The sequence below is a fragment of the Megalobrama amblycephala genome, linkage group LG14, assembly GCF_018812025.1.
Source record: "Megalobrama amblycephala isolate DHTTF-2021 linkage group LG14, ASM1881202v1, whole genome shotgun sequence".
In the NCBI taxonomy this organism is placed as follows: Eukaryota; Metazoa; Chordata; class Actinopteri; order Cypriniformes; family Xenocyprididae; genus Megalobrama; species Megalobrama amblycephala.
Window position 1 is genome coordinate 26,101,737 of NC_063057.1, and position 26,716 is coordinate 26,128,452.

At 36.5% G+C, this 26,716-nt stretch overlaps 3 protein-coding genes across 5 annotated transcripts in view; 2 read left to right on the forward strand and 1 right to left on the reverse strand.

The window, feature by feature from the left end:
• LOC125246302 (tripartite motif-containing protein 16-like) overlaps positions 1-26,716 on the forward strand; it is a 138,717-nt gene that overhangs the window by 27,285 nt on the left and 84,716 nt on the right. The window lies entirely within an intron of this gene.
• Positions 669-15,256, reverse strand: LOC125246279. Of its 2 annotated transcripts, XM_048157220.1 has the most exons (13): positions 15,184-15,256; positions 12,611-12,805; positions 12,268-12,320; positions 10,648-10,842; positions 8,152-8,314; positions 7,392-7,856; positions 4,174-4,226; positions 3,661-3,855; positions 3,274-3,436; positions 2,699-3,139; positions 1,856-1,923; positions 1,401-1,444; positions 669-821 (listed from the first exon to the last, which is right to left on the reverse strand). In XM_048157220.1, exons 2-13 carry the CDS (start codon positions 12,753-12,755, stop codon positions 770-772), a joined length of 2,037 nt encoding a protein of 678 aa, XP_048013177.1. In that variant the 5' UTR covers positions 12,756-12,805; positions 15,184-15,256; the 3' UTR covers positions 669-769. The 2 variants fall into 2 exon arrangements, with proteins under 2 accessions (XP_048013177.1, XP_048013178.1); XM_048157221.1 differs by lacking the exon at positions 1,401-1,444.
• Positions 17,586-25,817, forward strand: LOC125246331 (gastrula zinc finger protein XlCGF49.1-like). 2 transcript variants are annotated; one of them, XM_048157294.1, is made up of 4 exons: positions 17,586-17,675; positions 18,935-19,060; positions 19,206-19,452; positions 24,027-25,817. In XM_048157294.1, the coding sequence occupies exon 4, from the start codon at positions 24,371-24,373 to the stop codon at positions 25,151-25,153; it is 783 nt and encodes a 260-aa protein (XP_048013251.1). In that variant the 5' UTR covers positions 17,586-17,675; positions 18,935-19,060; positions 19,206-19,452; positions 24,027-24,370; the 3' UTR covers positions 25,154-25,817. The 2 variants fall into 2 exon arrangements, with proteins under 2 accessions (XP_048013251.1, XP_048013253.1); XM_048157296.1 differs by having other exon boundaries at positions 19,209-19,452.

The window sequence follows — 26,716 nt, forward strand, 5'->3', positions numbered from 1 at the left end:
AGTGAACTGCATTTTGGCATACTGTTCTTTCACATTTGGGCTGTTGTCATGTGGTTTTTGAAGGGTTTTCTCTACATCTGACTCCACTGTTCACAAAGCCTCTCTTTCTGACAGTCTCCATATGACTTATTCTAAAGGCTTGTTGTTTTCTTATTCTTTTAATCTGGAAATTCTCAAAGGGAAAGCAAGTTTGACACACTGGTTTCAGACTTGTCATGTTTGGTTTGATTAAAACAAACCCTGGTGCGATTGCTCTGTTCATTTGAACGTGTGAACGTGCACCAAACATGCGGACCGATATTTGGTTTTCCACCAAGGCGGTTTGAGTGCTGGTTCAGAGCCATAGCCTAGTTTTAAATCAGTTATTTGTCTTTCGACAACTAAAGCCCAAGCTCTGAACCAGTTAAATTGGTTTGTAAGTAGCACCAAAACATTGCTGGTCTAGATGTAAGAACCGCTTGCGTTAGGGGCTGTGTTACCGTGACCAGTAAGAATCTTGTGACCGCCCTTTTTGAAATAGCAGCTAAACGAGCGAATAGCAGCCCGATTATGATCTTAGTCTATGCAAATTATGGCGAGCCAAGTTTGGATGCTGCTGTAGGTTTGCAAAGCCATGAGCATCAATAGTAAAAAAATCAAGTGTATATATGAAGAAGCAGAGGCAGTGATAAGATATTTCTTTCAAAACATTTATCTACTTTATCAGTCTCCAAAATTTAGAAAAACAACAGCAACAAACAAAACATTGGAACAGATCTTCGGTATGGTATTAATCTTCAATGTTTTCTTTTGGTTCCCAGGAGTTTTCCCACTCTGCCCCACTGTAAGAGACAGAAAAAAGTATTACGGTCACATTGCTTATTACTGTTTGGAATATTATGTTGACATACAATGAGACATGAAGCCTTCAGGAATGCATCATTGTTTTTTAACACTCAGTATATTGGGTAATAATGATGGTATCTGTTTCAAAACTATCCACATACTGCATTTTGTACATTACATACATAATTTAATTCAAAAAGCACACCACATTTAAAATGAAATTCCAATTACACTGAAGTCTAGACTTGAAGTTATAAAGATGTTTAAAGATGATACTGAACATAGCTAGTTTTATCTTTTAGGATTTGTGTAACAAGGGTACATGGTGTGTATGTTGTTGCACTCAGATATTAACCGAAAATGTGTATTTAAACATAGATTTAATTTAATTTTATATCAATGCACTACACTGCCCAAACAATTTTACAATGTTATGTGACTTTCTTGACAACCAGCCCTCTCTGATCAAACTGCAGTTAAAGCTAAAATATGTCTATGTAATGTTGATATGAATGTTAATTTTGTTAGTTTTATTCTGTCAATCATCTACAGTAAAGTTCAGATAACATGCACACCATCCAGAGCAAGGATACCACTGCACCAACACCTCTGCATGGCCCTTAAAGACAGAAAGAAACATGGTGAAATTAATGTCATTTTCTTTCAACACATACAGGTAGAATAATAATATTGGACTGTAAATTTAACATTAAATCTACATAACATAAGAAGCATATATATAGTTTTGAAAAATACGTACCTTCAATTTTTATGGACAAGATTTAAAATTTGCAATCAAAACTTGATTTGTGAAGTAAAACTTTTCTTAATTAAGTCCATGGTCAAACATTATAACATTAATTATATGAATACTTAAACCTTACATTAATGATATAGTACATTTAGTAATGTTTTTTTCATAATTATAACATACAAAATTAATAATTTGTATTGTATTGTACTGTACAAATTTCAATTATCTATGGGGTATTTTTATCATTATATATATAAAATGGATTTTGAAACAAACCTCCCTGATTCTTTTCCTCAGGATTTTTTTGTAGGGGAAACTGGTTGAGTCTTCATGCACTGGGCATTCTGAAATGATTAAAAAGAGGATTATAATTTGAACTAGACAAACATTGCAAAGAAATTTTAATTGAAAAACTTAAAGGAAACTCAGAAAAATGTTTTTAAAATCAAAATTGCTGCTTAGTGTTAACAACTGAACAGCACCATTTTCACTTATGTTGCAATATGCCAGGAAAGAGTCACATTTTTTGAGATGTGGGAACTTCCCACAATACACCTCACTTGTGTGTTTTTGTCTTTTTTGTTAAAATTTCAGTTTGCATTGTCTTTTTACAAAGCTCACATGCCCATGATTACTGTAATTATTTTTCCTCTAAATAGACCTTAGATTCATGTTTTTAAAACACTCATTTCCAAATTTCATGGTTTGTATGAACACAAAGAATGATCAAATCAATAAAAAAAATTGTACATATAAATATAAGTTGGGAAATCTGTATATTTAATGTGGACCTATCCACCCTATTTTTAACGCAAGAGTGCAATGACCATTAATACGTTGAATGTGACCGATGTTCAATGGTTTCCAGTTATTTTAGCTGTACAAAAACAGTCCATTGTGCTGCCTGATATCAAATGAACTGTTAACACATTATTAATTGTATTTAAAAAAATACAATTAATGTAAAAAAAGAGAGAGAGAGAGAGAGAGAGAGAAAGCAGTTTCTTTCACTAACTAAAACAGTTTGATGGTGAAAAAAAAAAAAAAAAAAAAAAAAAAAATCAAGCAGTTTTAATTCATATGGTGATAAAAAAAAAAGACTGATAAATCCACACATACCACAAGTGTTTTCTTTCCTCTTTGTTGTTTTTTTTCTTCGTGAGGAAGATTCTGAGTCTGGAGTGGCTTGCTCAATGGACACAGGAGTGAGTTTTGAAAAGGTAGAAAGGGTAGGAGCTGAAGGCAGGGCAGAACTTAGGGAAGAAGACACAGGACTGGACTGAGAGGAGATGACATCAGGATGAGTCAGGGAGGACAGAGGAGCAATGGATAAAGACACATGAGGGGTCAAGGAGGTGGTGCAGGAAACAACAGGTGTCTGGGTGGAATGGAAAGAAGAGGGCAAAGGAGAAGCCGAGGAGGAAGACACAGGAGTAAGAGTATCAGACTCAGTCTCTGGGTCTAAAGGGCAGACATTTTTTAATGGTGCAATCTCTGTCTGTGTGATGTTTTTTGCTGGAGTCTTGCCAATGCTGCTTGATAGTTCATCTGCGATCACCACTGTTGGAAAAAAGAAATTGTGATGTGAACCTTTACATAAGTTGCTGCAATCAACAAATACACAACAGACATCTACTTAAAGGATAAAAAAAACTCTAGGCAAATGGATTAAAATTTACATGCATGTTTATTACCATTAAGAAGACGTTCATACAGCCTCTTTATGGTGACAAATGCATCCTGAGTCTTCACCGAGTTCATCTGCCATGGACAGAAGCACTCAGTAGAAAAACCTTTAATGGACCTCCTGGCAAGGAGGAGGACTGGGTACCTTTCCAAAAGGTTCCACTTGTGGAGCTAGAACAATTTTGAAACAAAGTCTTTACTGTGGTAAAGTAGAAAAAACACTGTAGGACAGAAACCATTTGCTTGCACACCAAATTCAATTTAGCACAGTTTGTGCTCGTTATTAGGCTTGGTAAAGCATGTCAAGTTTATTTTTAACACATGTGTAAATGGTAAATATCAAAATTATTTACAGTACTTACAATTTAATGACAAACGATAAAAGATAAACCTACCAGTAGTTCTGTTGCATCATACACCTTGTTCACACTGCTGTTTTTTTTCTGGCGGTCTTTCCATCCTTGGGCAAGATATTTCTTTCTTTCCTCAAGCTTCTGCTTATAAGGCTGCTTGGCACCGCAGTGTGGACACGTCTTACTTGCTACCCCAATTCTTTCCTTGCATGTATTGCAATCCTTTTGAATATGCAACTGGAGAAAGAAACAATTGAAAACAGTCAACTTGCTCTCGAATGTTCACAGACCTACTCTGATTTTTCCAACATGGAGGACAGCTTACGTATAGCAGGACATAGATGCCTCATTAGTGGCTGTTTCCATGTATATATTTATGCATGGATCCAGTAGTTAACACTTAAGCATCAATCAATGCCAAAATCAAACTTCCTATAAAAATGTGTGACCTTATACAAAAGTGTTATACAGTACGGTGTTTGGTAAATATAAAATGTGATGTATGATCATTTTTATGTGGATAAATATCAATATCAGATTACTTTGGATGTTCACCTTTGTTGTCTGTTGTCTTGCCTTGTATGTCTGTTCCATTCCTGGTTTTGCACCTGCATGTAGAAATCAACATCAGAAAAGAAGAAGAAAAATGTACAGACTACACAAAAGCACAATGTAAATATACACTGAGATCTGGGCAATTTGGAGGTCAAGTCAACACCTCAAACTCGTTTTTGTGCTCCTCAAATCATTCCTGGACCATTTTTGCTTTGTGACAGGAGCATTATCCTGCTGAAAGAGGCCACAGCCACCAGGGAATACAGTTTCCATGAAAGGATGTACATGGTCTCAACAATGCTTAGGTAGTTGGTACGTGTCAAAGTAATATCTACATGGATGGCAGGACCCAAGGTTTCCCAGCAGAACACTGTCCAAAGAATCACACTGCCTCTGTCGGCTTGCCTTCTTCCCATAGTGCATCCTGGTGCCATGTGTTCCCCAGGTTAAGAGATGGTCACGCACCCGGCCATCCACCTGATGTAAAAGAAAACATGATTCATCAAGCCAGGCAACCTTCTTCCATTGCTCTGTGGTCCAGTTCTGATGCTCACATGGCCACTGTTGGCGCTTTCGGCGGTTGCCAGGGGTCAGCATGGGCACCCTGTCTGGTCCATGGCAAGGCAGCCCCATACACAACCCACAAGAGCTGCAGTTTTGGAGATGCTCTGACCCAGTCGTCTAGCCATCACAATTTGGCCCTTGTCAAACTCGCTCAAATCCTTACGCTTGCCCATTTTTCCTGCTTCTAACACATCAACTTTGAGGAAAAAATGTTCACTTGCCTCCTAATATATCCCACCCTTTAACAGGTGCCGTGATGAAGAGATAATCAGTGTTATTCACATCACCTGCCAGTGCTCATAATGTTATGTCTGATCGATGTATATAAATTTAGATTATAGTAGGCCTATTATGTAGAGGTTAAGCATTTAAAATATGTAAAACTTCATATTCCATTCTATTTACTAATATACATTATTCCATCATTAATAGAGTGATGTTCCTCAGTCCGTTCCAGTGAGGGAAATCCCAGAGCCCAACCCAGATAGAGCCATTATGGACAGTGTGATGCTAACACTTTTGTCTCTGGGCCACACAGAAATCCACAGCAGCCCCGACCAGAGTCTATTGATGGCTCCAGCCCCCGACCACGGTACAGATTCTGCTCCAGTATGTTCTCCAGAATCTGCTCCAGTATGTTCACCAGAGTCAACTCCAGAATGCTCTTCAATGTCTGCTTCAGCCCCGGAGCTCAGCCCATAGAGCACTGCACTATCCATAATGGCTCTAACATTTTTGTGTCTGGGCCACACACACACTATATAGCCAAATGTTTTGGGACACCTGCATTTATATGAACTTTGACATCCCATTCTTAATCTGTAGGGTTTAATCTGGCCCACCCTTTGCAGCTAAAACAGCTTCAACTCTTCTGGGAAGGCTTTCCACAAGGTTTAGAAATGTGTTTATGGGAAATTTTGACTATTTTTCTATAAGGGCATTTGTGAGATCAGGCAGTGACAATGGCGAGAAGGCCTGGGTCATAGTCTCCAGCTTCATCCCAAATGTGTTCTATCAGGTTGAGGTCAGGTCTCTGTGCAGGCCAGTCAAGTTCCTTCACACAAAACTCCCTCATCCATGTCTTTATGGACCTTATCACTGAGCACCAGTGCACAAAGCGTTGGAACAGGAAGGGGCCATCCCCAAACTGTTCCCACAATGTTAGGAGCATGAAATTGTCCAAAATGTCTTGGTATGCTGAAGCATTAAGAGTTCCTTTCACTGGAACTAAGGGGCCAAGCCCAACCCCTGAAAAACAACCCCACACCATAATCCCCCTCCACCAAACTTTACACTTGGCACAATGCAGTCAAGGCAAGTACCTTTCTCCTGGCAACAGCCAAACCCAGACTCATCCATCGGATTGCCAGAGAGAGAAGCGTGATTGGTCACTCCAGAGAACACGTCTCCACTGCTCTAGAGTCCAGTGGCGGCGTGCTTTACACCACTGCATCCGACGCTTTGCATTGCACTTAGTGATGTAAGGCTTGGATGCAGCTGCTAGGCCATGGAAACCCATTCCATGAAGCTCTCTACACACTGTTCTTGAGCTAATCTGAAGGCCACACAAAGTTTGGAGGTCTGTAGCTATTGACTCTGCAGAAAGTTGGTGACTTCTGCGAACTGTGCGCCTCAGCATGTGCTGACCCCGATCTGTGATTTTACGTGGAGTTGCTGTTGTTCCCAATTGCTTCCACTTTGTTATGATACCACTAACAGTTGACCGTGGAATATTTAGTAGTGAGGAAATTTCACGAATGGATGAATCCACGAATGGATTGCACAGTTGGCAATCTATCACGGAACCACGCTTGAATTCACTGAGCTCCTGAGAGCGACCCATTCTTTCACAAATGTTTGTAGAAGCAGTCTGCATGCCTAGGTACTTGATTTTATACACCTGTGGCCAAGGAAATGATTGGTGAGAACTTTCCAGCAGAACCATGGCACTCCGATGTCACACACCTATCAGTCCACGCAGCTCCAATGCATCTCAAACAAGCCTTCCATCAACAATGGCGGACGTGGTGTTATTATTGATGCTGATGGCTTTGCAAACCTACAATGGCATCCAAACACAGCGAATCCAACGTGTTCGCACCACTCGCCGTGATTTGTATTGACAGAGATTACAATCGAGCTGCTATTTGCTCGATAAGCTGATATTTCCAAAATGGTGGTCACAACAAGTTTCTGTTCATCTTGTTGGTCACGGTAACCCCAGCCCCTGATGCAAGAGGTTCTTACTTCTAGACCTGCAATGTTTTAGTGCTACTTATGAAACTTTTCTTAGTTCAGAGCTGGTGCTTTGGGTGTAAAAGGACAAAAGAACTGATTTGAAACTAGTCTCTGGATCTGAACCAACACTCAAACTGACTTGGTGGAAAAGCTGCATTTGTTACTATTCCAATTATTTACCTTTTGGTGCTAATAAATCAGAAGTCTTGCACATTCAAAGAAAATAGGACACTTCCATATGCAAAATAAGATTGCTATACAAAAAAGTTATGCATATTACAATATGTGCCTCAGTAGAATTCTAAGCCTGACCTTTTCAATAAAACAATGAGAAAGTTTGTTCCCCTGAACTAAAAACAACAACAAACCGTTTTGATTCATATGGTGATAAAAATGACTGATAAATCCACACATACCACTAGTGCCTTCTTTCCGCCTTGTTGGTTTTTTTCTTCGTAAGGAAGATTCTGAGTCTGGAGTGCCTTGCTCAGTGGACACAGGAGTGAGTTTTGAACAGGTAGAAAGGGTAGGAGCTAAAGGCAGGGCAGAACTTAGGGAGGAAGACACAGGACTGGATTGAGAGGAGATGAAATCAGGATGAGTCAGGGGGGACAGAGGAGCAACAGATAAAGACACAGGAGGGGTGAAGGAGGTGGTGCAGGAAACAACAGATGTCTGGGTGGAATGGAAAGAAGAGGGCAAAGGAGAAGCCGAGGAGGAAGACACAGGAGTAAGAGGCTCAGACTCAGGGGTGAGCGGAGGTTTAGACTCTGATGCTGGTTCTGAAGGGCAGACATTTGCTAATGGTGTAATCTTTGTCTTTGTGATATTTGTTGCTGGAGTCTTGCCATTGCTGCTTGCTAGTTTATCGGCGATCACCACTGTTGGAAAAAAGAAATTGTAATGTGAACCTTTGCATAAGTTGCTGCAATCAACAAATATGCAACAGACATCTACTTAAAGGATCGAAAACTTATACACTTGCCAATGTTGTAAGCCCCTTATAAAGACAATATAATAAGCAGACATGAAAAAACTGTACCAGGAAAACAAATATAAGAGAAACTAATATTAACAATATCCTACTAAATTAAAAAAGCAATTCTTAAATCAATCAAGGATGCACTAATAAGCAATCGATTGTGTAAAAATGTAACATGCACATGTGTTCATTACCATTAAGAAGACTTTCATACTGCTTCTTTATGGTGACACATGCATCCTGAGTCTCCTCTGAGTTCATTTGCCATGGACAGAAGCACTCAGCTGAAAAACCTTTATTGGTTTTCCTGGCAAGGAGGAGGACTGGGTACCTTTCCAAAAGGTCCCACTTGTGGAGCTGGAACAATATTAAAACAAAGTCACAAGACTGAAAATTTCAGAGTACTGAGAAAAACAGTGTTTTTATGCTATGACAGCTAGACAGATAACCAATCCATTGAATGACAGAGTAGGCCAACTTAGTAATTCCAGGGTTCATGCTGGTTTCAGTAAGTCAAATTTAAGACCTTTTTAAGACCTTTTAAGACCATAAATATTGAAATTTAAGACCTACACGACGCATTACCAAAAAATATTCAAATCAAAGAAATTCTGAAAAAATCATTTTATTTCAATGAATTCAGTCATTGAAAAAGCATTAATTTAATTTACAGATAAAGCAATCACATTAGTAACCTTCCACACACCACAATGTGACTTGGGTAAAGTTGGTTTTATATTTTCACATTCGGACATCCGTATTCAATAGCCTTGTTAATCACACTACATTGGACATTCAGTGGACATTCACAAATAAATATGCCATTAAAACAATACTTGCCTATTTTGATCGACTGTGAAAAATGTTGTAAGTTGACAATCGTTGGCTGTCAATATCATGTCGCTGCTTAAAATTTGCAAACATTAATTTATTGCACATTTATTGGAAAGTCTGAATTTATCAGAAGTCCAAATGTGCGAAAACCAACTTTACCCAAGTCAGAATGTGCCAAATGCCCAAAACCTTAGGCCCAAAATGAAAATAGGCTAAAACAAACTTGCCCTCAAATAGAATAGATTTCATCTCATATTTATTTACATTACAAAATAGCATATTAATAGCCTAATAGAGATTGAACAGGCTACTCCAACCCAGGTAACAACCAATGTAGCACACACACGCACACACACACACACACCAGATAATCCATGTTAGATAGATAGATACTTACCTCGGGATAATTAGAGTATCTATCTATCTATCCATCTAACATGGATTATCTAATGTGTGTGTGTGTGTGTCCCGCACTGTCCCATGAACTGTGAGCCCAGGTACCTCGACTTAACAATTCCATTGTTCCAGAAACGAACGTGGACATCAAGCTGCTTGGTCCTGGTGGTCTGATTTTGGCTTTCATTGAACATTACGACATACGGCCTGGTGAGAGTATTAATCAATTGCCTCTTTATAAACTCTCCCAATCCAAATCTCGCCACATAAGCGATCTTGTTGGGCCCACAGTCTTCACGAATACTAAATCAGGGAACATCATTTTGAAGAGATCGCTAATCTCGCTGTTGCTATTAAATGAGTGGTGTTTAGTCACCGTGTGTAGTATCCAAAGCACCTCGGCTTTCGATGTGTCAGTCGATCCAAAAGTACCCCGAAGGTTGTTCGATGGAGCTGCGATGATATTGCGCTGGAGACCGGAGGGACCAGGCATTGAGGAGGACGACGGCAGTGGTGAGGCTAATTGGCTGAGTCTGCTGAAGGCATTTTGCGGCTAGCTTGTGTTTCTCCGCTCTGGCGTGTGACTCCAGCGCCTTCACACCCAGAGTACCTAATTGATTTTTTAGTTTTTTTTGCAAAGTTTGCAGTGAGCCTCGTATATGGAGCTGGGTACCGCTTGTAACCAACAGCAGAAATCACTGTGATCTAGCCATGTCTCGCTGAAAGTACCTCTGTGGAGACGCAGACGTATTTCGTGGGCAGGTATTGCATTTATCACGGGATTTGTAGTTTTATCAACGCGTATACCAACACCAATATACCCCAGAAAGAACTACGACGCGCTACTTTTTTGCTACTTTGTAATAACTTTCAGCAGGTAGCGTTTCTGGAAATGGGTAAAAAAAAAATTAGACCTGACTAAATGAAATTTAAGACCTCGGATGAAAATCAGGCCATTTTTAAGACTTTTTAAGGCCTTAAATTTAAAGTTCAGAATTTTAGACTTTTTAAGACCCCGCGGGAACCCTGTAATTCCCTCCCATCCCCAGCTGGCTTGGTTTTTCAGTTATTGTGATACAACAGGGGTCCAATCCTGCTCCCAGTAGACATGTGCTGGTAAACTTGACAACCGCACCACCACCGGCAGTGATACAGTAAAACACCTTTTGTATGTGTAATGTTGTTTTACATGAATATAATGACATGACTGAAGCACAAAACAAGCAGAGTGTACACGCGCTGTGCACCTGCCTAATAGGGGCATATTACTAACGCACCCTTTAAATAACAAATTGACTTTAGATCAGGTTATTGTTTCAGCCTCAGTCAGTGTGAACACTGAAGAAAGAATGGCTGAAACGTCTGTGTATGAATTTGGAAACGCATGTGTAAATGGTAAAGATCAAGGATTATTTAAAGTATTTACTATTTAATGACAAACATCTAAAATATAAACCTACCAGTAATTCTGTTGCATCATACACCTTGTTCACACTGCTGTTTTTTTTCTGGCGGTCTATCCACTCTTGGGCAAGATTTTTCTTTCTTTCCTCAAGCTTCTGCTTATAAGGCTGCTTGGCACCGCAGTGTGGACACGTCTTGCTTGCTACCCCAATTTTTTCCTTGCATGTATGGCAATCCTTTTTAATCGGCAACTGGAGAAAAAATAATAAATTATAATTACAACACTGCATGCTGTGTTATGAGATTATAAGAAATATTTTTTTCACCACTACTATATTGACGATTGTCTCAGTCTATTACCACAGAAAATATTCTCACCAATGACCTATTACAGGAATTTAAGTTATGATCACTTCTTAATGTCACATTATCCAATGCCTTTAGTTTATGATGATTACTTAAAACATGGATTGAAGAAATACAGTACAGTCCAAAAGTTTGGAATCACTAAGATTTTTAATGTTTTTAAAAGAAGTTTCGTCTGCTCACCAAGGTTACATTTATTTAATTAAAAATACAGTAAAAACAGTAATATTGTGAAATATTATTACAATTTAAAATAACTGTTTTCTATTTGAATATATTTCACAAAGTAATTTATTCCTGTGATGGCAAAGCTGAATTTTCAGCATCATTACTCCAGTCTTCAGTGTCACATGATCCTTCAGAAATCATTCTAATATGCTGATCTGCTGCTCAAGAAACATTTAATGTGTACAATTGTACAAAATATTTGTGTACAATATTTTTTTTCAGGATTATTTGATGAATAGAAAGTTCAAAAGAACAGTGTTTATCTGAAATCTAATCTTTTGTAACATTATAAATGTCTTTACTGCCACTTTTGATTGATTTAATGCATCCTTGCTGAATTAAAGTATTCATTTCTTTAATTTCTTTAAAAAAAAAATAAAAATAAAAATTCTTACTGACCCCAAACTTTTGAACGGTAGTGTATAATGCTACAGAAGCTTTGTATTTCAGATAAATGCTGCTCTTTTGAACTTTCTATTCATCAAGGAATCCTGAAAAAAAAGTACACAACTGTTTTCAACATTAAAAATAATCATAAATGTTTATTGAGCAGCAAATCAGCATATTAGAATGATTTCTGAAGGATCATGTGACACTGAAGACTGGAGTAACGATGCTGAAAATTCAGCTTTGCATCACAGGAATAAATTACTTTGTCAAATATATTTAAATAGTACACAGTTATTTTAAATTGTAATAATATTTCACAATATTACTGTTTTTTACTGTATTTTTAATTAAATAAATGTAGCCTTGGTGAGCAGACGAAACTTCTTTTAAAAACATTAAAAATCTTAGTGGTTCCAAACTTTTGGACTGTACTGTATATCTCTGTTTATTATGGCGGACAGCTTACATATAGCAGCCCATAGAAACAGCCGCTAATGGGGCATCTATGTATACATTTATCCATAGATCCAGTAGTTACCGCTTAAGCAATCAATCAATGCCAAAGCTAACATCCTATCAAAATGTGTGACCTTATACAAAACCATTAAAGTACATTGAAGTTTGGCAAATATGTGATGTATGATACTGTTTATGTGGATTAATATCAATATCAGAATACTTTGGATAATCACCTTTGTTGTCTGTCGTCTACCCTTGTATGTCTTTTTCTTTCCTGTCTTTGCACCTGTACATAGAAATCAAAATTAGAATCAGGAAGAAAATGAACCATACTGACTAATATATATATATATATATATATATATATATATATATATATATATATATATATATATATATATACGCATTAATACATTAATTAGACTGTGGCGGACCAAAATTAAATGTAAATTAGGCTTGTAGCGATTCTTAAATAACCGATTGATAATTGCGCTCTTTTATACGACAAAAATGGGAGTCATAGAGCAAGAAATAGAGGATCAAATGACTGAGTTCAGCTTTGAGAATGAAACCAACCTGTTTGTTCCTCAGTTTCTTCAATCCTTATGTTTTCACTCTCCTCTTTAATAAACACCATCTTTGTTTGTTCCTCAGTATCTTGTTTCACTCTGAAGGTTTCTTCAATCTTCATATCTTCACTCTCCACTTTAATAAACGCCATCTTTATAATTGTGTGTCACGTGGATCTCAGTCGCTTCACCAGGTGTTTTTCTGTGTGTTTAAAATTAAAATGAACAGAAAGAAAAACACATCCAAACTAAATCTCTGGGTGCTTTAGGAAAACAGAGCACGGTGGGCAATATGCATTTAAGTAGGTAAATATAAGAGGACTACAAAGTGATCTGTATTTGCCACTCTTCCTGCTGCCAGCTGGTGGTGCTATGACTATAACTACATTTTGGCATGCAGATGTCTTCAGGCCAGGACACTTATCAAAAATGTGAAGTTTGGGGCAGATGGACATTGTATGCCAGAGAAACAGCAACTTCCTGTTTCATTAACACTTAGCTAAATGTTGCTAGCCTATTTAACACTTGCTGACAGTTTTTAATATGTTCCAATAAGTGGTCATTTTTAATGTTACCGTTATTGATTCGATAAGAAAATTAGGCCGATATATATATGTCGATAGATAATAAATTATTTCCTTCAGCGGAGACACTTCAGTCCTGAATTTCTTGATCTGACTGGAATCACTTTGAAAAGGAAAATACAGTTAACATGTGCAGCAAAAATCTGTCCTATAGGCAACGTAAAATTATAACGAGAACACAACTAAATGAATGTTGTGAATTCTTTGTGCTCCCGCGTTGTTGCGGAAAGAGCGCGTCCACAGGTTCACACCTTCATAACTAGCAGTCAAGTTCGCTTGAGCATTCACAGCATTTTGTGCCATTTTAAGCTGTAATATTATGTGTATTTTGTGTGTATATATATATGTGAATAATCTCATATAGGATGGTTTGGTTGAGTTAATTAAAAATGCATTAAAGCACTGCATTGATCATCTTTAGCTTTAAGTGCGCGTTTTGTGGAAAGCGCATCCCGAACAGGAATTACTCCACCATTTGCTTGTGCATTTGCATAATTTTGTGCAGATATTAAGTTGGAATACTACATTTATGCAATATACATGTCTAAATAATCACATATAGGATGTGTTTAGTTGAGTTAAATAACCCGCTAGAAAAGCTTGTTCAGCTCTTCAGGTTCAGCGCAAGCACTCAAACAGTTATGCAAAACATTAAAAGCTATGAATAGGACTGTCACAAACATAACATTAAAATTGTATACACTATTGTAATAAAAAGATGCTTAGTAGCCGTGCATCAGTGACTGTCGAGTTGATTAACCTTCTAGCAAAACGTCTTCATTCGCGCTCAGCTCAAACAGCAATGATGATCATTTGAAACAGTAATATTAAAGATGTTTACTATTACTATAATGTCTAAATTCAAAGAGATTTAAGTGTTCTTAAGTTATAAATTATAGTTGGCCATATGAAAGTAAAATTAATTTGAAAAGTTCTTACAATTCTTACAATGTAATAATCTTACACTGGCTCGAAATAGACTACTGTACTGTATACGTTTCATTTATGTTGAAGAGTGTTTGGGTCATGGCTTTTAATGGTGAGCCATTTTGTTTTTGTAATCAGGCTAAATCCAGAAATTTGGATTTAGACTTATCGGCCAATATATCAGTTATTGTCTTTCAAATGTAATGAGTTATTGGTTAGCCAAAATGTTCATATAAGTGCATCCACTGAAATGACATTATGTCGGGCAGGAAATCCAAACGTTCGCTTATCACTCACCAACCTCAAATATGGCTCATGACATAAAACATTTAAGTAGTAGCAACTTTACATGGCTGCTCATGATAACTTTAGCCTTGGTCACTGTGAACTTTTGCGTGTCAAAAACCAAAACATGTTTATTAATATAAATGTGAGATTAGAAATCTCCTTTGATCGAGGGCAGCCCTAGAAAAAAATTAATAAATAAAAAAACCTTCGGAAAACAATAGGGAATAGGGCCTAATAAACAGAACAATTCCAAGAGGGCCTTAACTAGCACTACAAATTAATAAAAGAACACAAACTATACACACATTTCTTATTTATGCATTTATGACTTATATTTGGAGTTTAATTTATATATTACATTTAACAGATTACACGTTCATTAAAACATTTGCTGTTGGTTTGTAAAAGCTATCATTACACACGTTTGCAATTACGCTGTTTGATCACGTGACGTCAGCGCGCGGTGATTCGAGCGATTCGAATCTCTGAATCATTTAACGAAGCATTTGGTTCAACTGAGTTTAGAAAAACTACCTACTCTTCATTAACCGAATTCATGATCATAATAAACTGATTCTCTGTGTAGGAAGAGAGATGAGACGCGCCTTTTAATGTTACTCATGTGTGGAAGGGCTTTACTTACACAAAAACGCTCATTTATGTGTTAGATATAGCATTACAATGTTGCATTCGAAACTGATTCATCTATTTCGTAAATTGTAAATATTAAATAACTGTAAATATTAAATTGATTTAAGCAATTTAAAAGTTAAACTCAAACCTTCCTTAAGCAGAATCACAACAGATGCAGGAGCGCGACGCAGGCTTATGACGTCACACCGGGAGACCAAAATAAAAGTCCTGTTCACACGCTGCTGCGTCTACAATTATAAACTTATATAGTAATGTACATAGAAATACATATCATATTAAGAAAATGTTAAGAACCGAATGTGATTCTGTCTAAAAGGCAAAATTTGAATGTTTGGGTGAAGAAAACGTTTATACCAGATTTACCTAATAATTAATATTCTAATAGCTACAAATGTGGTTTACAAGTTAAAAACAGTGTATGACTTAAAGGCACAATATGTAATATGTAACTTCACCACTTTATGAGGACGTGTTTTGTGGACATTTGACTTTTCTGCATTGCAAATAATTTACTTAGATGTAGTGGTGTAATCGAAAAACAACAGACCCAAAACAGAATAGAAAAATGATTAAAAATTAGATAATTTACTCGTTCTGTAAAAAAACAGGTGTAGTAAATTGTCCTTAATTAAGAAAGAAGGAAAGCAAATGTTTCACACATTGTTATAAAAACATATTTCCTTCTGAATTGCTAAGTAAAACGGGGCCGTTCCAAACATTGTTTGAAGGAACAACGTAATTTGATTAAAAAGTTGATTAGAGAAGGAAAAACATAAAGAAGTGCAGCAAAAAGATTCATTCACTGCTTCGTTCAGTGATTATGTCCTCACATTACATATTTGCACCAGTAGGTGGTGACAATAGAGCCTCTTTTACACTAATTTTAACATCAAGATTGAATTTTTGAAAGAAGTGAATACGGTTATTTTAAATTGTAATTATATTTCACAATATTACTAGTTTTGCTGTATTTTTGATCAAATAAAGGCATGGTGAGCAGAAGAGACATATTTCAAAAATATTAATCTTAATTATTTCAAACTTTTGACTGGTAGTGTATGTGTTATTAATGCGGCACTGAATTGATTTGCTGAAAAACATGCTTGGTTCATCAACACTAATCATTTGAGTCTGATGGTGGAAAGTGCCTAATCTTTAAATCAAAACCTGACATTATGATTTTCATAAGATATTTCATGAGATTATATTTGTAAAATGTTATAATTATTCAGTGTGATTTTGATGTTTTGTAAAAATGTTTTAACAAAAGAGCCCATACAGCCAGACGTCACCCATGAGATGCAGCGTTTGAGAAGGAAGGGCTTGACATTAAAATCAGCACCTACAAAACATCATCCACAAGTGCACTATATGATGGAAACACAGTGTATTCAGCTCCAAAATGTGGAGAACAGGCTGATTTTGAGGAAGGGGTTACCTATGTAAATAAAAAAAATTCACTTTGTCTATTAAATATGGCCAGGAATGTATTTTCCTGGGACCCACAGCCACAAAATTTAAAGGTGGTTATAATCGGCATGTAGATCGTCCTTGACAGCGATTATGAAGAGTACAGGCTAACATCCGAGCCGTAGCGATGACCTCCTGTCCACGCAGGTCAAGCTGGAGCTCTACAACACCAAAGCTGTCATGATTGTTAAAATGTAAATGCAAATAATTGTAGTGGTCAGTTTGATTTATTGCAGTGTTTATTGCACTTATTGACTACTACATTGGTTCCTGTAGATGTTCTTGGGCTAGTATGAACCTTCAGTTGTAGAAATAAATATTCCAGTAAGAATAAAATTGAAAAGTACATGATTTTGGCGGGTAATAACAAATAATTATTCTTGACTTAAAATAAAGTCAGTTTCATTTAGCTGAGAGATTCTCTTTATTAACTGTCCTGAACATTTCCATTGTATGGTGTGGATAACTTCCCAATTCATCCACAGAAAAATCATCAGTATTTTAAGAATGTCACACATGGTTACACAGTGCTGAACTAGCCAGTTATATGGCTTCTTATCTAAAATATTCTGGGATTTTTTTATTTTCGTTAATAATTTTTTAATAGAATTGCCTGTTTTTGTATATTCCAAGATGTTAGTCAAAAGAATCTTTAGTTTTTCTCAATAGACGCTCTGATTTACGGCATTCCCTCTTCAGCCGACAGATGCGTTAATTTTGTTTAAGACCTCTGTCAATATTACTACGCGTTAAAGAAACCTACTGTACCTAAAAAACTTATTTTATTTCAATCTTTGATTTTTCGTATTCATTGTATTGTGTGTGTTTTGCTTCTTTATTTTTAATAATAAAAATTAAATAACAAATATATCTATATTTTGATGTATCGTCACTGTTATCGTATTTGAATTGAAATGTCATATCTTTAAATAAAAATTTGGTTATATCGCTTTGTAAGTCACTTTGGATAAGAGCGTCTGTATTTTTACCTCGTAAATGTAGTTCTTAATATGATAGCTATATATTTTTATGTACGCTTATAATTTCAGACTAAGTATAGTGTGAACAGGACTTTTGTTTTGGTACGATTATGTGACGTCACAAGGCTGCGCCGCGCACCTGCATCTATTGTGATTCTGCTGAAGAAAGGTTTGTCTTTTAAGCATTTTAAGTGTTTAAATCAATTCAAACTTGTTAAATCAATTTAATCGCTTTTAAAGGTCATGTAAAATAGATTAGTCGATCTTGAATATGTCATTTTAATCCTTTATCTAATATTGATGAGTGTTATTTTGTGCGAGTAAAGCAAATCCGTACACGAGTAACAGAAAAGGTGCGTCTCCCTGTAAATTTCGCCCCCTCTATCGTGAATCAGTTTATCATAAGCATGAATTCGGTTACTGGCGAGTAGTGATGGAGAAACGGAGCTTTGCGAAACTCAACTGAATCAAATGATTCTCAAACTGATTCGAATCGCTCGAATCACGCTGACATCACGTGATCAAACAGTGCAACGAGAACAACACTAATGTGTGTAATGATAACTTTTACAAACCAACTGCTAATGATTTCCTGAAAGTGCAATCTGTTAAATATATAAGCTAAATACTATAAATCATAAATGTCTAAAAAAATAAATGTCTGTATAGTTTGTTCTTTAATTAATTTGTAGTGCTTAGTTTTTAGGGTTTTTGGGTCATTTAAGGCAGGGGTTCTCAATTTTTTGGGGGGGCCAGGGACCCCTTCCAGTGGGTCTTTTTATTCAAATTGCATTTTGTAATTACATAAAATCAACAGTAACAAGGCATAGTGTGTGTATCTCACAATAGATTTATTTATTTATTTCTGCCTTTTTTTTCATGAATTGATTTTCAGCACTGTAGATGACGTTCATGTGTTCATTTCCTCATATAAAGGCTCCCACATTTTTACTCAGGTAGACCTATAAAGGAATGGAAGCCTGTGCCCACCACTGAATAAAAAAAATAATAATAATAATAAAATGTAATTGTGACTCTTTATCACGCAATTCTGACTTTTTCTTGGAATTGCGAGTTTACATCTTGCAATTCCGACTTTTTTTCCCCTCAGAATTGGGTGATATAAAACTTGCAATTATGACAGTTTTCTCAGAAATGCGAGATTTCTCAATTGCGTGAATAAAGTCTGAATTGCAAGAAAAAAATCTGAACTGTGAGACAAAAAGTCATAATTACCTTTTTTTGGCATGGCTACGAAACATCTTAATATTAATTTTTAAAAAAAATGGGTACAGTTGAAAAATACTGCACATACAAATTAAGTCAAACAAATTAAAATGAATATCATCAGTGTGGATTATGCTCTTTTATGAAATATTCTATTATATCACTGTATAGAAATCTTGTTCTTCTCTCTTTTTTTTTTAGCTTATTTGAAGGGGGGATTCACTCTTCATTCTACACAGATTCACTCTTCTCTCTGGATCTGTCAAGTGACAATGACACTTTTTAATGCATATAATAAGACACTGATGCTTTGAATAGAAAGTAAAGGTATGTGATTTGTTACTTGAGTAACGCAATAATTTAACATGCCTTTTTTTCCGTGCGTGTGAAGTATGGAGAGAAAGCGGGAAGAAATCATGTGGTTCTCCTTACTGCATATTTATTTTTTTCTGTTAATTTTTCTAATTTTAAGCAGGTCAGAGTGTCCAAACACACAAAAAAACTCCTGGTGAAGCAAAGGAGATCCTTGTGACACACTATTATAAAGATGGAATTTATTAAAGAGGAGAGTGAAGACATGAAAATTGAAGAAGAATTCAATTTGAAACAAGAAGAAACTGAGAAACAAACAAAGATGTCGTTTATTAAAGAGGAGATTGAAGACATGAAGATTGAAGAAACATTCAGTGTGGAACAAGAAGAAACTGAGGAAAAAACAGGTTGGTTTCATTCTCAAAACTCAGTCATTTGATCCTTATTAAAATGCTCTACAGAAATTAATGTTTTTGAAGAGTGTCATACGAGTGTCCTAAATCAAGTGGTTTTATTTGACATGGGTCACTTCATGTGGACAGACATGAGACACATTGATTTCACATGATCAGACAAAAACTAATGCTGCCTCAACCTCAGAAGATCCTGCTTACACACTGGACATTCATTTTTACGACATGTCACTCATTAAATTAGGAAAAATAATATACAAGTAGCCTAGACAACAGGGGTGTGACGATACACTCATGTCATGATTCGATACAAATCATGATATTTGAAGTCGAATTAAAGAAGAGTTTTTATTATTATTATTATTATTATTACTTTTGTTATTTTAATAATATTATTGATTTAATAAATATTAGAACCCACAATATCCACAAATTCAGTGGGTCAGCATGATGTGTACATCTATTTTAAACGTTTTAATAATAATAATAATAAACTTTATTTTATATAGCGCCTTTAAAAGTAGCATCTCAAAGCACTTTACATAAAAAATGAAATTAAAAAGATACACATAACAGTACAGGCAGTAAAAACTAATCAAACAAAAAATACAAAAAATAAAATAAAATAGAAAGGCAATATAATAACAAATAAAGTAATCACATGAATCACATAAAGGCTATCCTAAAATAATATGTTTTAAGGGACGATTTAAAAACACTAAGGGATTCTGCATTCCTAATCTCAGAGGGCAGGGAATTCCACAACTTAGGAGCCAAAGAAGAGAAAGCCCGATCACCCATAGATTTTAGCCGTGTTGTTTGGACAGTTAAAAGACCAGCTTCAGAAGAGCGTAGAACACGTGTAGGAGTGTAGGGGGTTAAAAGCTCACACAAATATTGAGGGGCCAAATTATTCAAGACCTTATAAGTGAGCATGAGAATTTTAAAATCAATACGAAAACTAACAGGAAGCCAGTGCAATTTTTCCAGGATAGGTGTGATGTGCTCCCTTGCACTGGTCCTAGTCAGAATTCTAGCAGCTGAATTTTGTACCAACTGTAATTTACTTAGGGTAGCTTTAGAAACTCCAGCCAGCAATGCATTACAATAATCAATGCGTGAAAAAACAAAAGTGTTGATTAACTTTTCAGCCACAGAGAAAGTCAACATGGGACGTAATTTGGCAATGTTTCTGAGATGAAAAAATGATGCTTTGACTGTGTTACGAACATGATGGTCAAATGTTAAATTGGCGTCAAATATCACCCCCAGATTTTTTAGTTTAGTTTGGAATTGTAAAGCAGAGCCATCCACACTTAAGGTTATGGACTCTGCTTTACGCAACTGATGAGGTGAACCAATGAGCATGACTTGCTCACTGTTTAGACAAAGAAAATTTTCAGACATCCATTTTTTAATCTCAGTAAAACATTGAGAAAGAAGAGACACAGGCATATTGACACCAGGTTTTGAATGTATATAGATCTGAGTGTCATCAGCATAAAAGTGAAAGTTAAGACCAAGAGTTCTTAAAAGTTGGCCAAATGGAAAAATGTAAATACTAAAAAGTAAAGGGCCCAAAACTGATCCCTGGGGAACACCACAGTGCACCACACCGATCTCAGACTTGCAATCACCCATCACAACAAACTGCTTGCGATCAGAGAGATAAGACTTAAACCACTGTAATGCAGAATCAGAAACTCCAAAGATAGTCTCTAAACGGGTGATTAAAATGGAGTGATCTATAGTGTCAAAAGCGGCAATAAGATCAAGAAGAATCAGTATAGACAGATGGCCAGAATCAGAAGCCATTAACAAGTCATTAGTGACCTTAACTAACGCTGTTTCAGTGCTGTGGAGTTTACGGAATCCAGACTGAAGTGGCTCAAAAAGATCATTAGAGGAAAGATGAGAAAGCAGTTGAGAAGCCACTGTTTGTTCCAAAATTTTGGTGAGGAAAGGAAAATTGGAGATGGGACGAAAATTATTCAGATTATTAAAATCCATGTTGTTAGTTTTTGGTACAGGGGTGACAGCAGCAGTTTTAAGTGCTGCTGGCACAACACCGGTGCACAGAGAGTTATTGATAATTCTCAGACGAACTTTTAAAGACGAACAAGAAGTTTTTTACCTTATAAGCATAATGTAAGTTCCTTTGGTTAGCATATAAATGGCCAAACTTTGTTCATGGACTGGGAAAGCTGGGCATGAAGACATCATCTCTCCAGTAAATTGTATTTCTCTCCTATGTCTTGACAATTAATAATAAACAAGATATCTCTTGGCAAAATAACAGGTGTTCGGTACTGTGATTCAACAATGGGGAGGAGCTTATTTTCAAGTCTAAATCCTCCATTGACAGTCCATGCAACTGCCTCTTTGTCACTTCAAAAAGCTCATAAGAGATCATGAAACTAATCCATATGAATCAAGCGGTTTAGTCCAAATTTTCTAAAGAGACTCAATCGCTTTACTTGATGGACAGAATTATTCACATTTAAACATCGTTCAGTGAACATAAACAGAAGCTAAAACGTGCTGCATAACACGAGAATGAACCTCATTGGTTCTTGAGGAAGCTTAAACATGCTGCGTAACACATGATAATGAACCTCATTGGTTCTTCCTGAACTCAAACGTGCTGCGTAACACGAATGAACCTCATTGGTTCTTGCTGAACCTCATTGGTGAACCTCTTGTTGAAGCTCAAACGTGCTGCGTAACACGAGAATGAACCTCATTGGTTCTTGCTGCGTAAGAAGCTCATTGGTTCTTGCTGAACTCAAACGTGCTGCGTAACACGAGAATGAACCTCATTGGTTCTTGAGCTCAGTGCTGCGTAAGAGAATGAACTCATTGGTTCTTGCTGAACGTGCCGTGTAACTCGAACACATGAATGAACCTCATTGGTTCTTGGAAGCTCAAACGTGCTGCGTAACACGAGAATGAACCTCATTGGTTCTTGCTGAAGCTCAAACGTGCTGCATAACACGAGAATGAACCTCATTGGTTCTTGTGAAGCTGTGCTGCGTAAGAGAATGAACTCTAACTAAACGTGCGCGTAACACGAGAATGAACCTCATTGGTTCTTGAGGAAGCTTAAACATGCTTCCTTAATGAACTCATTGGTTCTTGCTGAAAACTTTAGAATGAACTTTCTCTATTGCCACAGAATGAACATCATATTTAACACACGAGAATGAACCTTTGGTTCTTGCGGTAGAGCCCAGAATGAACTGGTTCTTGCTGAGCCAAACATCTGCGTAACACAAGAATGAACCTCATTGGTTCCTGAAGCCAAACGTTCTAACATGAGAATGAACCCACTGGTTCTCGAGGAAGCTCAAACGCTTAACACGAGAATGAACCTATTGGGAAGCTCAAACGTTACCATCCTCATTGTTCTTGCTATCAAAATGCTGCGTAACTCGAGAATGAACCTCACTGGTTCTTGATGAGCAGGTAACACACGAACTTGTGACACTGGAGAGAATGAACCTATTGGTTCTTGCAGAAGCTTTGTATGAGAATGAACCTCATTGTTTCTGAAGCTCAAACGTTCACCGAGAATGAACCTAGGTTCTTGCTGACCAAACGTGCTGCGTACGGAATGAACATTGAAGCTCAAACGTGCTGCGTAACACGGAGAACCTCATTGTCTTGTTGAAGAACTCTGCGTAACACGAGAATGAACCTCATTGTGGAAGAGAAAAATCAGTATGTGCTGCGTAACACGATAACCTCATTGGTTCTTGTTGAAGATTTCACGAGAATAACTGGTTCTTGTTGAGAAACGTGCTGCGTAACACGAGAATCCATTGGTTCAAGAAGCAGTGCTGCGTACACGAGAATGAAACTGGTTCTTGCTGAGAAACGTGCAGCGTAACACACGAGAATGAACCTCATTGGTTCGAAGCTCAAAGAGAGAATGAACCCAGAAGACCAAATGAGAATGAACTGGTTCTTGCTGACAGTTCTAATCTGAACCTCACTGCACAAACGTGCTGCGTAACAAAACCTTGGTTCTTGTTGAAATCCACAGATTTCACACTGGTGAGAAGCCTTACACCTGCAAACTGTGTATGTGCTGCGTAACACGAGAATGAACTTTGGTTCTTGTTGAAGCACGTGCTGCGTAAACAGAAAACCTCATTGTTTTGAGAATCACACGAGAATGATATTGGTTCTTGAAGAAGCTCAAACGTTGCACAGAAGAACCTCATTGGTTCTTGAAGAAGCTCAAACGTTGCGTAACACGAATGAACCTCATTGGTCAGAAGCTCAAACGTGGTGTAACTCGAGAGAACCTTTTTTTGAGGAAGCAAATGTAAGGAAAACCTCATTGCTTAATTACTAAATGCACACGAGAATGAACCTCATTCTTTCCTTCCTTCTTTCAAAACTTTACTTTCTCTATTGCCACAGATTATTTTGTTAGAGCCCACTGGAGCCTCATTCCCCCTTCTGCCCAATGCTTATTATTGGTTTACCATCGTTTACAAAAGGGATGAGCAGGTGAACTTGTGACACTGGAGTTAATTTGTATTTGTTTCTTTTCACCTTAGACCTGACGGCATTGAAGGAGGAGAGTCAAGAACTCAATGAAGTGGAAAGAAAAATCAGTTGAGATAAATCAAGATTTCATAACTGGAGAAAAATCAAAGACTAAAAATTTCCTCACGAAAAAGAGCCCAGAAGACCAAATCTGATAGTTCTAATCTTGCACAAAAACAAAACCTTGAAATCCACAGATTTCACACTGGTGAGAAGCCTTACACCTGCAAACTGTGTATGAAGAGCTTCTCACAAACAGAAAGTTTTGAGAATCACATCATAATTTGCACAGAAGAGAAGCTGTTTGAATGTGGTCAGTGTGGAAAGAGTTTCTAAGGAAAAGCTTAATTACCACATGAGGATTCACTCAAGAGAGACCTGTTTTAGATGTGGTCAGTGTGGAAAGAGTTTCCAATCAAATAAAAAACTTACGTCTCACATGAGAATTCACACAGGAGAGAGGCCTTTCACCTGCAAACTATGTGGAAAGAGCTTCTCACAAAAAGGAAATATGAATACTCACATGAAGAGTCACACTGGAGAGAAGCCATTCACATGTGTTCAGTGTGGAAGGAGTTTCACACGTAAAGGAGCCCTCAATTCGCACATGAGTCTTCACACTGGAGAGAGCCCTTACAACTGTAAACTGTGTGGGAAGAGTTTCACATTAAAGGGAAATCTTAACACTCACATGAGAATTCACACTGGAGAGAGGCCGTTCATATGTGTTCAGTGTGGAAAAGGTTTCAAATGTAAAGAGACGCTAAAGTACCACATGAACATTCACTCAAGGGAGAACTCCTTTATATGTCAGCAGTGTGGAAGCAGTTTCACAGACAAGAATCACCTTAAGAAACATGTAACAACTCACACTGGAGAAAAGCCTAATATGTGCTATCACTGTGGAAAGAGTTTCACAATCAAAGCATTGCTTAGGAAACACATACGAGTTCACACTGGAGAGAAGCCTTTCACCTGCCCTCAGTGTGGAAAGAGTTTCAGATTTAAAGTAAACCTTCAGACTCACATGAGAGTTCACTCTGGAGAGAAGCCTTTCACCTGCCCTCAGTGTGTAAAGAGTTTTAGATTTAAAGGAAACTTTAACAGTCACATGAGGTGTCACATGTCTTCAGTGTGAGAAGAGTTCCAGATATCACCAGGGAAAGAAATTGCAGAGTGTGGCAAGAGGTTCATGAAATAAAGCCATTTAAAAAATCACCTGCACACTTTCTCAGGAAATAGTTGTTGAAAGGGTTCAACCAAAATTGAAATTACTGGTTATTACTGGTTAGTCATTAATTACTCACCCTCATGTCGTTCCACACCGGTAAGACTGAAAAAATTAAGATATTTTGGTAACACTTTATTTTGATAGTCCATCTGTTGACACTCTACTAGTTATCAGTACTCATATAGTAGCATGTCAACAGTGCATCAGTTGACATTCAACAACATTGTTTCAACAGACAAGTAACATACATTCAGCTAACTGTCTGTAGATTATAAGGCACATTTTAATTTCTAATCTATAGATTTTACAAAAAGTACATGCTGACTGTCTTTTTTTTTTTTTTTTTTCCTTCCACAGATATTTTTTATTTTTATTATTTTTTTTTTTTATTTATTTATTTTTTTTTATTTGACAAGAATGATTCTGAGCATTGAACACAATATAGAACAATACAGCTTCACAGGACAGTCATCTATTCTCAACCAAATCAAAAGGAAAAGAGCAAAGGAGGAGAAAAAAAAAAAAAAACCAGCAACAAAACAGAGATAAAATAAAGCAATAAAAATAAAAATATTTCTTTCTTTTTCTTATTGACAAATTCAGGATACATAAAATTTGGATTACATAGTGGGGACATTACAATATAAAGAATTCTTCCATAAAATTTAACAGGATGTCATTCTTTTTACTTTTAATTAATTTTAATGACTTGTTCAGCGATTCCATCTCTTTTAAAAATAAATCGCATTTAGGAGTACATTTTGCAAATTTTTGTTTATGAATATAATATTTACCATGCAAAATGTAAAAGTTCACCACAAAATCAAACATTTTGCTTCTATTTGTGAAAGAGCACATAACGTCTTTTAGAGATAATTTATAATTCACATTTCTAGGGGCAAAAAGAAAAGCACTAACATCAGACCAGAATTTTAAAGATAAATCACAGTTGTAGAACAAATGAGCCAAGTCTTCCTCATGTACATTGCAAAAAGAGCATTTGCTGTCAATATCCATGAATTTTGATAACAAAGCTTTACATGGGTAGATTTTATGAAGTATTTTAAAATGTACCTCTTTAACTTTATTCAGCATACAGAATTTATATGGATTTAGCCATGCCTCTTTCCAATTAATATCAGTGATTTGTGCATTCCAAAAAAATTTCCCTCTAGGAGAGAGTTTATGATTGGATTGAAAAATTAATCTGATTTGTTTGTTATTACAGGACTGAGAAAATAGTTTTATGCCATCAACTATTAATTCAGGAAGTTTCCTTTCATTACTTCCAAAAGTAAGGTGACTTTTCATTAAATGTTTCAACCCATTTGGAATAGCTTTCACAACTAGCTGAAACTGTTTAAATGGAATGGGGAAATTGTAGGTAAACATAAAATCTTCATAAGACAAAACATTTCCATTTTCATCAAACAAATCCATCACAAAGTATATATTTTTTTCAAACCATTT